General features: G+C 47.5%; 1 protein-coding gene across 2 annotated transcripts in view; it reads left to right on the top strand.

The window, feature by feature from the left end:
• The window catches only part of Rgs9 (regulator of G protein signaling 9), a 75961-nt gene that overhangs the window by 17119 nt on the left and 45390 nt on the right, over window positions 1-13452 (top strand). For both annotated transcript variants that reach the window (XM_005350646.2, XM_026780378.1), the window contains exons 3-8: window positions 3420-3470; window positions 4249-4355; window positions 4540-4591; window positions 4840-4898; window positions 6828-6904; window positions 10384-10465. In XM_005350646.2, the coding sequence (XP_005350703.1) occupies window positions 3420-3470; window positions 4249-4355; window positions 4540-4591; window positions 4840-4898; window positions 6828-6904; window positions 10384-10465 (428 nt within the window). The remainder of the gene's footprint in view (window positions 1-3419; window positions 3471-4248; window positions 4356-4539; window positions 4592-4839; window positions 4899-6827; window positions 6905-10383; window positions 10466-13452) is intronic.

Genomic DNA, 13452 nt, shown 5'->3' with positions numbered 1-13452 from the left:
CTCCCTCCCTCCCTCCCCTTTTCTCTCTGCATATACATGAAAAGGATCAACCTTAGCTATTGTTCCTCAGGGGTCATTCACCTTGTATTTTGAGACAGGGACCCTAACTGGACTTGAACTTGCCTGTCTTTCTCCCCAGCCTTCTTGTTATCACACTTGGCTTTAAAAACAAAGCAAAACAAACAACCACCCCAAAATGGGTGTTGCAAATCAAACTCGGGTCCCCATGTTTGTGTGTGAAACACTTCAACAACTGAGCAGTCCCCAGCCCCTAGACTGTGTATTCTTCATATAAGATGCCCTCACGTTGTAGAGATATGCTGTCTCCATCATCCTTCTGATGGCTTTGAATGTGTCCCTGATTATAAAGCAAAACAAACAAAGCAAAAACACCCACCAGGGTAGTCATACCTGTCCTACCTTATGGGTGCTAAGAGACATGGGGAGGGACAGAGCACAGGCTGGTGATCTCACTACTCATCAGGCATCTGCTGCCTGCAGGACCCCAGGGCAGCACAAGCTCAATCACATCTAAGCCATCTCTCAGGCAGAGGTCGCCATTCATGCATTACAGTGAGAAACCCAGGATGGGGGCAACGTATCGTCAAGGGTTTCTCCCGCGCAAGTAACCAAAGACCCACTATGGCTTGTTGGGGCAAAATAGGAATTGATTGGAGTGCTTTGGAGCAGTTCAGGGACGCGTGGGAGAGTGGGACTAAAGTGGCCCTGGGCATCTAAGGAGTGGAGACCCCGGGGTAGGATTTTGTTGGGTATCTCTGTTCTTCGCATTGTTTTAAGAGGCAGCTGTCCTTGAAGGCATCCCGGTGACTGTCAGTCATTTCTGCCTTGAATTTGCTAATTCTGGACCAGAGGACCCTTCAGTGGGAAGTTCTTGGCTTGCTGGCTGGTAACCCCAGTGCTTGGCGTAGCTGTCGGTGTAAGGATGTCTAACAAAAGCTCACTGAGGATGTGGATTAGTTCTGAGTTAGCTGTGCAGAGAGCCCTAGACGTGAGTGGGACGCCTGGGGCTTAATCCCTCAACTACACCTTTCCTAGCCCTTCTCTGCCTTTCCCTCTTTAGAGCGGCTACAGAAAGCCCTGTCTGAGACAAGGTGCAGGGATGAAAGAGACCCTGCTGCTCAAGGGCCCAGCATGTGGCCGCTGATTCACAGCTTGGGAAAGTTGGCAGTTTCCTCCTCTGTGTCTGCCAACAACCAGGATAAAGTTAGGGGTGGGTATGACAACCCCTGTTTTATAGAAGGGGCTGTAGATATATAAAGAAGTCTGGGAAGGCTGTAGCTGTGGCTCAGTGGAGGAGGTTCTGGGTTCAATCCCCAGTATTGAAACAAGGAAGAGGCTAAGAACTGAGCCCCAAAGCACTGAGCCCATTCATGAGGGACCTTGAATTTGAGTCTGGCTTTGAGATTTGCCTCCATCTTATCCTCTGTCAGTGTGTGTGTGTGTGTGTGTGTTTGTGTGTGTGTGTGTGTGTGTGTGTGTACTTTCTTTCTGTGGACACGGGTTACACATGGTTTCTAGATTTGGGTGAGGCTACCCATCTGCCCTGTCTTCTCTTGAGTTCTACCTTCTGTAGAAACAGATCATGAGGGAGGAGCCCCCTCCCTGCCAAGGCAGAGCCAGTGATGGCAAATGTGCATCCAGGTTCTTCCACGGCAGGAAGCAGGGCTTCTGGGAACTGTCGGCTGTGGAGTCTGCACAGCAGCCTGCCGGGCTGCCAGCACAGTCCCCGAGGTGCAGATGCTAGTGGCGCCGTAAATTCGTTTGGTCTATTTCAGGAAGCAGTTAAGTGGATGAGAAAGCCCTGGGCTCCTTAGTAGAGAGTGCTAACCAGCCTGATGGCTGCCTGAGGCAGACTTGCAAGCTGCATGCCTTTAAAGAGAGGAATGGAGCGGAATGTTGGTTGACACACAGAGGCCTAGGATTTTAGATGATGAAGCGTCTTGCTTGGGAACCGCCAACTGGGGGTGAGTCAAAGCTGAGAGTCACAGGAGGTTGGAAGCAGCAGTGGTGGTGTGTGGGTACCGACAGAGAATGGTTGGTTATCCATCGCAGCCTACAGAATATATAAGGAAGAGGTACAGGTTGTTCATACTTAACCACAACTGTGTCAGATAGTTAGGTCCAGACATTAGGTCATATGGACCTCTTTGGAAGGCTATAAAAGAAATGTCTTTTCCTTACCTCTGAAGAGGGAAGTATGATTTGTGACGGCTAGCCGCAAAGATGCCAATGACAGGACCTTGAGCTCTGACCTTTGGCATTGTATAGGTCAGTACCTATGTGGGTAGGGACCAGACTCTTAACTTTTGGGAATCAGGCTGAGGATGTGGAGAATGTAGCCATTGGCATCTACCAGGTAGTATCTGGGTTGAGAGGTTGGTTCTGGGCACCTTGTTTTTCTTTGGAGTTGCCACTGCTCTTGTACAAGGAGCGTCTGGTAGTGAGACGAGAGGCCTCGGGCTGAGAAATGAGCTCAGAACCCCCACAGGTCCTACCGTTGCTCCAGACTTCTCCAAACTTATTTTTGTCTCCATCCTTAGATAAACCTAAATGCTCAGGGATGTGTAAATGGGTCCATCGTCTCTCTTGACTCATCTCTGTCTGCCTCTTTCTCTCCTCCCTTTCGTTTAACACAGTCTTAGCTCTGTGCAGTGCCCCTCCATAACCCGAGAAGTGCAGGGCCCCAGGAAAGAGCACAAAGGGAGCCCACATTCTGCTTTCCAAAGTTTTGTATCAACCTACAAAACGTTACTAAAATAGGTTCCCTCCTCCACTGGGATAAAAGTACCTTTGCACAAACTTTAAGGTTTGAATTTAGAATTCTCTGGCTCCTAAGTGTTATACCTAGAAACTTGGATGTAGGAGGACCATCGCTGCTCTCAACCTTTCTTCCATTCCAACCCTGGGTTCTGGTTCACTCTTTTGTGTGCAAACTCCATTCAGAACCCTAGCTGACCCCGGACCTACTTTTTCTTCCCAAGTAGGAAGACTCAGTCTGTTTGCTGTTTAATTGACGGGTGGTGGTCTTTAAGTGATTTTGTGGTCAAAAGATAAAGATAGCGAATGAGGTAAAGATGGAGCGGGAGATGGAAACAAGAATTAGGAGCTCAAGACGACATTGACTATATCGAGCAATTTAACTCTCAGCCTGGGCAACTTAGTAAGACTGCCTCACAATAAAAACAGGCAAACGAATGGATAAAAGACCATGTAAAGTGGAGGTTAAGCTGCAGGTCTGGTGGGGTCTGCTCACAGTGGATCTGAACTGCTCTGAGTTATTTGAGTAGGAATAGGATTGCCTACTAGTGAGGAGGCACAGCATGGAGGAGAGTGTGGTGGTCCTGGGCTACATATGCTGAGAGGTCTTGGCGTAGATCGGTTACGTCTCTGTTTTGCAGGAGGTGATGTTCTGCAGTGGATCGTCCAGCGCCTTTGGATCTCCAATCTGGGTGAGGCCTTGGGCTATGCAATTACTGATTGCATAGGGTACTAGAGGGGAAACCAAAAAGTAGTGTAGCTGTTTTTTTTTTTTATTTTAACTCTTTGGAGGCCCATTACCCAACTCCCAAATAAATACATGGAGACTTTTTCTTACTTATGAATGCCCGGCCTTAGCTTGGCTTGTTTCTAGCCATCTTTTCTAGCTTAAATTATCCTGTTTCTCTTTAACTGCATTTGCCTCTGAGCTTTTTACCTTTTTTTTTATTCTGTATATATTTCTTTCTTTCTTACTCATGACTGACTGTGTGTCTGGGTGGCTGGCCCCTGGCATCCTCCTCTCCTCCTTTTCTCGCTCCTCCCTCTTCTCTCTTCCTTGAGCCCAGATTTCTCCTTCTATTTATTCTCTCCCCACCCTGGGAGCTGGAAGTGGGACAGGAGAGGCCTTGTGGGTTCACTGGCCACTACTCTAGCTGAAATGATGAGCTCCATGTTCCGTGAGAGGCCCTATCTGAAAACAGTAAGGTGGAGAGCAATGGGGAAGAGACCTGATGTTGGCTTCTGCCTTACACGTATGTACATGCTCCTGCTCACACACTCATGTACTGCATATACATACATGCACATAAAAAAAATCAAATAATCCTTGAAAAAGAACCTCTTTCCCAGTCTTCAAGTCTTATGTTGAAAGAATAGGGTACTCTCTTGGAGTTTGGGGGGCGGGCTGAGCCATGAGATTTGAGTTTTGGCCCCACTCCTAACTTTTATCTGGAAACCTCTTCTCCCCAGAGGCACAGAACTTGGGCAACTTTATTGTCAAGTACGGTTACATCTATCCCTTGCAAGATCCCAAGAATCTTATCCTCAAGCCCGACAGCAGTCTCTACCGGTTTCAGGTGAGCTTTGACCTTGACCTTAGATGCTAATGTGGGGTAGACCAGTTGGCCTTATATTCTCACAGATCAGGGATGTAGAAATGGTGCAGCAGGCTAAGGTAGTGCCATCTTTCTCATTCTAGAGCTGAGGGTCCATGGGGTCCCAGCCCTGTGGGTAACCATGGTTTTCCGCTTTCTTTTGTAGACACCGTATTTCTGGCCCACTCAGCAATGGCCAGCTGAAGACACAGACTACGGTAAATACTTCACTGCTTGTATGCCTCTGCCCTTGCCTAACACACGGGCTTATTTGCATGCTACATTTGGGTGACATTTGTCTAGCTGTCATCGTGACCTTTATGTCAGTTCATATCTGTATTGGAAGTATCCCCGGAGGCTGGGATGAGGAAATGGGAAGGGACCTAGTTGGCTGAACATCTTTTTCGACTACCTGGGGGTTTTGGAATATGACAACGATGGGAAATACCATTGCTTTCTTTTCCAGCCATCTATCTAGCTAAGCGGAATATCAAGAAGAAAGGGATTTTAGAAGAATATGAAAAGGTACAGAGGCATATTCAACTAGAGTTTTATAATGGAATGGAATGTATGTAGTCATGAGCTATTATTCTCTCTTCCCTACATTACTACATCTGTCCATCATTCGTTTATCTACCCATCTATCCTCCATCCTTCCGTCTACATCCATCTATCCATCATCCACCACTATCCATCCATCCACCTAACCATCATCTGTCATCCATCCATCTTCCACCTATAGTCCATTTATCTACCCATTCATTGATTTGATTACAACTTACTGAAACATTCTTTTTCATGTGTCACTTCTGTTTTCTCCTGCTGTGATTTAAGCCCTTGCCTTGGTGATTACTGGGGATGCTGAGGCTACTCTGTTCTTTTTGTTGTACTCAGATGATGTAACTTAATATACATGGTAACACAAGCCCTGGATTAACAAATTCAAACTTAAATTTATGGTGTCAAAACAATAGGAAAGATTTTTAAGTTTTGGCATAGTGGGTCAGATTTCTCAAAGAACATGTCTGAAACATTGGAAGGTATCTTAGTTTTATTCTGTTGCTGTGATAAATATCATGACCGAAAAATCAACTCTGGGAAGAAAGGGTTTATTTAAGTTTATATTTCCAGGTTACAGTCCATTACCGAGGGAAATTGAGGCAGAAACTGAAGTAGAAGCCACGGAGGAATACTACTGTTTACTCTCTTTCTCACTGACTTATGCTCAGCTGGTTTTCTTACATAGTCCAGGACCACCGGCCTAGGAATAGCACTGCCTGGAGTGGCCTGGGATTCATACATCAAGTAACAGTCCCGTAAGACAATGTCCCACAGATTATGTGCCCCAGCCAGTCCGATCAAGGCAGTTCTTCAGTTGAGATTCCCTCTTCCCAAGTGACTCTAAGTGGTATAATGATGACCATAAAAGCTTACTCAGTACATAAGGTTGACATATCCAGCAGAGGGCAATAATCTTTATGGGTTTTAATTCTTTTTTTTTAAATATTTATTTATTTACTTATTATGTATACAATATTCTGTTTGTGTGTATGCCTGCAGGCCAGAAGAGGGCACCAGACCTCATTACAGATGGTTGTGAGCCACCATGTGGTTGCTGGGACTTGAACTCAGGACCTTTGGAAGAGCAGGCAATGCTCTTAACCACTGAGCCATCTCTCCAGCCCGGGTTTTAATTCTTTAAAAACTTGTCCTTACCCAATTACATCCATCCATCATATCAAGTCAGGGTTAATCTTTGGGAATTCTTTATTAGCATATATTAATAGCACAAAATATTGGATTTCATTGTGATAGTTTCAGACAGTTTGCAGGCCTTTCTTCCTTCTCTCTCTCCTTATAGTAAGCAAAGTTCTGAGCTGTACTCTCAGCTCTTTTAAAAGTTTTTTTCTTTTTGTTGTTGTTGTTTTGAGAAAGGATCTCACTGTACTACTTGGTTTGGACTTGAACTTATGATCTTTCTGTCTCAGCCCCTTGAGAAGCTGGGATCACTGGCCTGTACCACCAGGCCAATCTCACTCTCTAGATTCTGTTGTTGAATATAATTTCTACTGCCACCCTCCACCTTTTTTCTCCATAATCAGATTTAGGATACATTTCTCTTATTTTAATTTAATTTATTTATTTTTGACACAGAGTTTTGCTGTGTAGCTCTGGCTGTCCTGGAACTCATTCTGTAGACCAGGCTGGCCTCAAACTCAGAGATTTGCCTGCCTTTGCTTCTTAAGTGCTGAGATTAAAGGTGTGTGCCACTACTGCCTAGATTTGTTTCTTTGGGGGGGGATACATTTATTTTAAATAAAACAAACGAAGCCAAGGACAGTGAAGCTATGGGAGACACTGGACTGTGGGGAGCCAGGGTATCCTTTGCTGACTTGATGCATTGTGACCCATTCTAGGAGACAGACTGTCCTCATTTTGTTTTATTTCTCCTAGGAAAATTATGATTTCCTGAACAAAAAAATTAATTACAAGTGGGATTTTGTCATTATGCAGGCCAAAGAGCAGTACCGGTGAGTGGAATGTGGTCCCACGTCTTGTCTATGGGCTGTCTCTCCACTCCCCTTCTTCTTTCCTTTTGTGTTATTTAGCTTAGATTTCAGGGTGTGTGTGTGTGTGTGTGTGTGTGTGTGTGTGTGTGTGGTATGTGTGGTGTATGTGTGTGTGTGCGTGTGTAGTATGTGTGATGTGTATGTGTGTGTGCGTGTGTGGTATGTGTGATGTGTGTCTGTGTGCTCCGGTTAGAAGATAACCTTGGTGATGCACTGGTGCCAGCTCCCTTATCCCTTGAAACTGAACCTCTCACTGGCTTGGGACTCTGCAGTTCTAAGTGATCCAGGCTGTCTGGCCTGAGAATTTCAGGAATCTGCTTGTCTCTCTCTCCAGTGCTAGAATTACAAGGATATGAAACCATGTGTAGCTTTAAAAAAATATTTATCTATGTAGTTATGTGGGTTCTGGAGAGTCAGACTCAGGTCCCCGTGCTTGGGAGGCGAGCACCTTACCAATGAATGCATCGTCCTATCCCACCGTTTCCTTTGATTAAAGCTAGCCCACGGTGAGCGTGTCTGTGACAAAGTCCAGGCTAGGGCTAGGGAACAGAGGACACAGCCCAGCATGTCAGGCAGACTTGACACAGTAGGATGCAGTACCGTGAGATGCGGGTCATGTGACCGGATCTGTAGAGGGAGCTGTGGAAGTAGAATCCTTTAACTCTGAAGGATGTTGGTGGTGGGTGGAGGGGGAGAGGGGGGTGTTCTAAGCAGGCAGAAGACGGAGAGTGCCCTGTGCAGGTATTTTCTGTGTCTGAAGCAGAGTGTGGAGTGTCGAACTGGCAATGCCTGTTCCCACGACAATTCACAGGCTCACAGGGTTCATTTTTTCGCTCACCTTTGAGCCTGCCGTAGGTCATCTGCTGCTTTGTCACGCCTTCTCGGGCCTCAGGACACAGAATGACAAACCTGGGAGCCGAAGTGAGACCACAGGACATGAGAGTGAAGGATTTTGGCCCACAGTTTGGGGGTCTAGTCCATGGTGGCAGGGGCCCAAGGCGGTTGGTCACATTGCACCCACACACAGGAATCGTAGCAATGAATGCTGGTACTTGGCTTGCTTTTTGCCTCTTTGTTCGGTCTAGCCCATGTGATGGTGCTGTCTACAGGATGGGTTTTCCCACCTCAGTTAAACCTTTCTAGAAACACCCTCACGGCTATACCCAGATATGTGCCTCCTAGGTAATTCTAATCCAGTGGCGTTGGCAATTAAAGATTCACCGCTGTGCCCCTGTGGGGTACTGATGAGAGATCTCACTACTCCTTCAGATTCCAATGTGTTCCTGCCTGACATGTTTGAGACAAAGCAACACAGAGGGAACTTGCTAACACGCCATTGCTATTTGCTTGCCAGACTTCATGTGGTGTTCACAGGTGCCCTCTTATTTTATATAAGATGTGCTTGGCATGAATGTGTCAGCCATGGTTATCTTCTCTCTTCGGGAAACGGAGGTTTGAAGAGGTTAAATTTATTTGATCAAGCTTACTCGGTTGGTCTGGAATTATTAAATTCTATTTTGGTGTACAGTTTTGCATTCCTAGTCGGTTCCAAACTGGTTCCTAAGCTGGTCCCAGGAATACAGAGATGGAATTGTGTTTATCTCCCCAGCCCTCCATGCCCTCCCCTCTACTTCTGTGTCCCAACTGGGATAATCCCAGCCACCCACACACCCTGACATAACCCTTGCAGGCCCTGCAGCTCAGAGGCAGTTCTCAGTGGCTCCCACTTCCTCCTCCGCCAACTCTAGATAAATCTCTGAGTACCCAGACTCCTGGGAAATTCTCTCCCCTCTTCACTCCCAGGTGCAGTGGGATGGGGAATTCCTGAAAGGTTTATTTCTTCTGAGACACCAGCCTCCCCTTGACTCCACGACTTAACTCAAAGACTACCTCTGATTTCAGACTTAGGACCCTGCCACAAAACTAGATGGGCAGTGTGGGTTGACCCATGGGGTAGTTTCTGTTATGCTGAGCCCCTCCTTCTGCCCTCCTCCTCCTCTTCTTTTCCTCTTGTGCCAGTGTGGCAGCTCTTCCTTTTGTGGCCCAGCCATTGCTCATGCTGCGCCTGACCCTCTATTGGTGAAGGCCAGCGCAGATCCCAGCTGGTTCTCAGGGGAGGGGAAATAGACCCTTCCACCAATGGAGATGGCATGGACACATAGTTCAGAACCACCACAGAGACCATCCTTGTTTTTGCTTTATAGTTTCTCATAGTAAAAATGCGGTAGGCAAGTCTTTATTTACTTCTTGAGTGTTCGTGTAATGCTTAGACTGAAAGAAACTCAAAGGCTGGGGCTGTTTTGACTCGCAGTAATTGGAACGTAGCGGGAGATCAATAAATCGATGAATGAATGAAAGGTGAACAAATGCTGTTGTGGAGAGAAGTCACGTGATCACCTGAATGAATTCCTCGTTTACTGGCTATTTTGAATTGCGTCTGTCACGGCTCTCCTGCCATCGTATATATCACATAGATGCTGCTGTTGAGCAAAGCCAGAAACGCCTGCTGGGAGCATTAGAGACTGGCTCTATTTACAAGACCAGCTAGCATTATAGAAACTGTGCAAGCCTTAGGCTTCTCGGGGTCCATCCTCCTGAGGAGTCAGCCTGGTTAACCGGGAGGAAAACCCATTAGGTTGTTATGGGAGAACGGGGGCAACATTGTTTCTATTTAATCTCCAGAGGAGGTTGATAAAACACCCTGCCGAAATGGCAGTGCTCACCCATCTGGCTCTCTGGATGCTATTATGTTATTCACAGAACATTAATGGGGAAATAAATCCACCGGCTCTGTCGTGAGGAGGGTGCGTGCGTCATCTCACGTTGCCCGTTGCCTGGTAAAGCAGACGTTAATAAATGTGAGCAAGGCTAGTCCTGGAAGTGGGACTGGACGGTGCCCTTGGTGTGGTAATGAGTGCTTCGCCCCTTCGAGAGGAGGCGGCCTGCATTATTTCCTCCTGCAGTGGCCACGAGGAGATGTTTACAAAACAGGATAACCTTTAAGTCCTCAGCAGGGCTGAAAATAAGCTGAGTTGTCTCCAACTCACTGGAGGGACAGAGAAGGACAAACAGGTAGAGAGAAAATGGAACACTCTGAGACCACCATTGCTGTGCCACATCATCTGCCTGTCCCCATCTTGATCATGTTGTTGGTCAAAGCAAGGAACCCAGTCTGAAGCCGGGGAGGTCACATTTTGGCCCACGTGGTCATCATCTCTGCTTCCCGCAATAGGGAAGATGGTGACGGTGGTACCCAGAACAGAAGTGTGATGTTGGCAATGCTTGCTGTCTGTTGTCATTATGGCTCCTGGGAGTTGTCTGAGCAGATGGGGAAGGTGGTTTAAGGCATCAGGAACGGATGCCATCTTAGACCAAGAGATATGAAGTACTCCTGGCCTGAACATAGCTATTTTTTGTTTGTTTGGTTTTTTGTTTTTTAGAACTGGCAAGGAAAGGACCAAAGCTGACAGGTACGCGCTGGATTGCCAGGAGAAGGCGTATTGGCTGGTGCACCGTAGCCCTGTGAGTACAGGTTCCCCATCCCTTCTGAGCTTTCCCACTCTCCTGTCTCCCCACTTTACCCCAGCTACCTCTGGCTGCCCCGCTCACTAGGGTTAGAACTGGACTAGCCAGAGGATCTGTTCAGTGTGGGCAACCTGGATGAAGAGGCCTTGTGCTGTGTCTTGGAGGGGTGCTTGCGGCTTGTCGGTCAGGGTCAAGTGTTGCCCTGGTCTGAGTCACCGGAATCAACTCATTTACGAGGACTTAGACATCTTCATTGTTGTCGTTTCTTCCTTGGGAAAAGAATATAAGAAGAAAATCTGTGAGAACAGACGGTCTGCAGAGCCAAAACTGCAGCTCTATCTTTTCTTCCCCCGGTTCAGGTCAGCAGCTGGAATGGGAGGAAGACGGAAGGACTAAGCAGGCTTTCAGGCATCTCATTGCTTGGAGCACCTTGCTTCTTTGGCATTGGGACTTCTTTTTATTTTATGTGTATGACTATTTTCCTCTATGTATGTATGTGTACCAGGTGCATGCCTGGTACCCTCCTAGGTCAAAAGAGAGTGTTGAGTCCTGTGGTTCTGGAGTTACAGATGTTTCTGAGCAACCTGTGGTGTTGGAAGTAGAACCTGGGTCCTCTGCAAGAGCAGCCAGTGTTCTGGACCACTGAGCCATCTCTCTCACCCTACTTTGGGACTTCTAATAGTTCTAAGAGATAGGCTATGTGTAATGGATGTAGCCTGTCCCAGCTCAGTCTTAGGAAATGGCAGTCTCGTTCCCTAGCATCCCGCTAGAGTGATCTCTGCTGCCTCAGTGTCCTTCTGTGTCAAGGTCGCGTGCTCTTCCCTTGGGGTTACAGAAAGTGGGAGAGAGGGGACAGAGATCCAAGCGTCCTTTTTCCTCCTCTTTTACTGACCTTGCCTCCTGAAACGGCCAGAGATGCTCAGAACAGGAAGTGAATGGAGCCAGGGATGTTGCTAAAACCTGCCATCAACCCACCAGAGTGGTTATTTACTTACCTTTGTGTGTCGCCGACTGATTTTTCTTAAGGTGTTGCCACTGTGACGCGTGGTTTGGATATTGTTGTGTGGCTGAAGTGAAGGTTCTGGGTTTGATTCTCAAGTAGCTTATTTGGATTATCTCTGCTTCAGGGCAAAACCAAATCTTAGGTGCCTGTCTCGGGTGCCTAGGGGTTGGGTGTGGAGTCCCGGAGCCTCAGTGTCTCCCCATCGGAGGCTTTGGAGTGGGATTGTTTTGTGAACTTCACATTGCTCGTGTTTTCTTAAGCAGCTTGCTGAGGATGAGGAGGAATGGTAGGTTCACACTTACTGAGCCGGCCCTGTGCCCTGTGGCACCAAAGCAGAGGGAACCCTCTCCCTGTCAATGTGAGAATGACTTCCTGTGTGCTTCCTGTGTGCTCCTCCCTGGGTAGGAGGAGGCCACTATGGCTGCAGCCCTTACAAAGCACCCAGCAGGGTGCTCAGTGAGCTGCACAGGACCCCTCCCCCTGCCTTGGTCTCCTTACCCAGAAGGCCAGAGGAGAGAAATGCATAATAGATCATCTAGGTCCTCCTTAATTGTCCTGGTGTAAGCTCTCAGCCTCCACTGGGGAAGTGTCTGAGGGGCTCTTCACAGCCAGATACAGGAGTCCATGTGATGTGGTCTCTGCATAAGCACCTTTCCCTGCCTCCTCCCATCCTTATCAACATGATATATCTTGTCTCCATGACCTCCTTCACCTCACATTTCCACTACTAATACCAAGACCACCGTCACCACTACCACCAGTGTCGCCATACACCACCCCCACAGTGACCACTACCATCACCGTCATCACCACCGCCATCACCAACACTGCCGCCAGCATCGCCACCGCGTTATCATCATCACCATCACCGCCACCTTTACCGTCATCCCTGTTGCGACCAACATGGCAGACCTGAGTTGACAGCTCACATCTCACCAAGCACTCCGCTCTCATTCCTTTATCTACTCTTCGCAATCCTGTGTGGAAAGGCGTGTTATTCCCCTTTTTTACTGATAAACAAACTGAGGCTCGGGGATGTTGTGCTCTGTCCACCTATGCCTCTCGTATGTTCTAGAGGATCTGAATCCACACGCTTAGTTAACTACGAGCGCCGTCTCTCAGTCCCTATGCTCCCTTTGCCTCTGGTGACAATGTCGTCTAATGTCCTTGTGTATTTTAGTTTGCTTGTAACATCCTGAGTCACTGATGCTCCATAAACGTAAACATTCGTGTTCAAACAAGCCTGGCCACTTTGTTAGTGTGGGGGAATTCTAGCTAAGTTTGATATGCTCGGGGCAGTCTTAAAATACAGAGGACAGGCCTGGAGAGATGGCTCAAAGGTTAAGAGCACTGACTGCTCTTCCAGAGGTCCTGAGTTCAATTCCCAGCACTCACATGGTGGCTCACAGCCATCTCTAGTGGGATCTGATGCCTTCTTCTGGCATAAAGTTGTACATGCAGACATAGCACTCATGTATAAAATAAATAAATAGATCTTTAAAAAAAATGTGGAGGGCACAAAACGCTCCTCCTGTCTGGTCCCCCTCACTGCTGGCATCTTCAGGAATGAAGCAGGACTGTATCTGGGGCCTGCTGTCCCTGACACCCCTAGAACACTCTTCACCTTTTGCTGGCCAGCCCAGGGAAGACTGTGTTCTATCCAAGGAACATCTCTGCCTGGAACAGAGCAATCTGTCTGACAAGCTTCGGAAGCCCTGGAGCCCACAGACTGCCAGACTGCCTCCAGGAGACCTAAACAAACCCTCAGCGCTATGGGAACAGAGCCAGCCGTAGCAAGCCGAGCATTTGGCTCCGTAGCTGCTGAGCAGGAGTGAAGGCGTATTTAATTAATCCAGGCCAGTGGGTACAAGAAGACAATTTTAATATAAAAGCACACTCACACACCCGGAGTTCAGCGATCCACCGATCCACCGTAAAACCGGAAACAGGAAGGGCTCCAGTCTCGCGTTCCAATTCATTA

This window comes from Microtus ochrogaster, chromosome 7 (assembly GCF_000317375.1).
Source record: "Microtus ochrogaster isolate Prairie Vole_2 chromosome 7, MicOch1.0, whole genome shotgun sequence".
Classification (NCBI taxonomy): domain Eukaryota; kingdom Metazoa; phylum Chordata; class Mammalia; order Rodentia; family Cricetidae; genus Microtus; species Microtus ochrogaster.
Note: the sequence above shows the minus strand (reverse complement) of the source record. Positions and strands in the feature narration are given on the sequence as shown.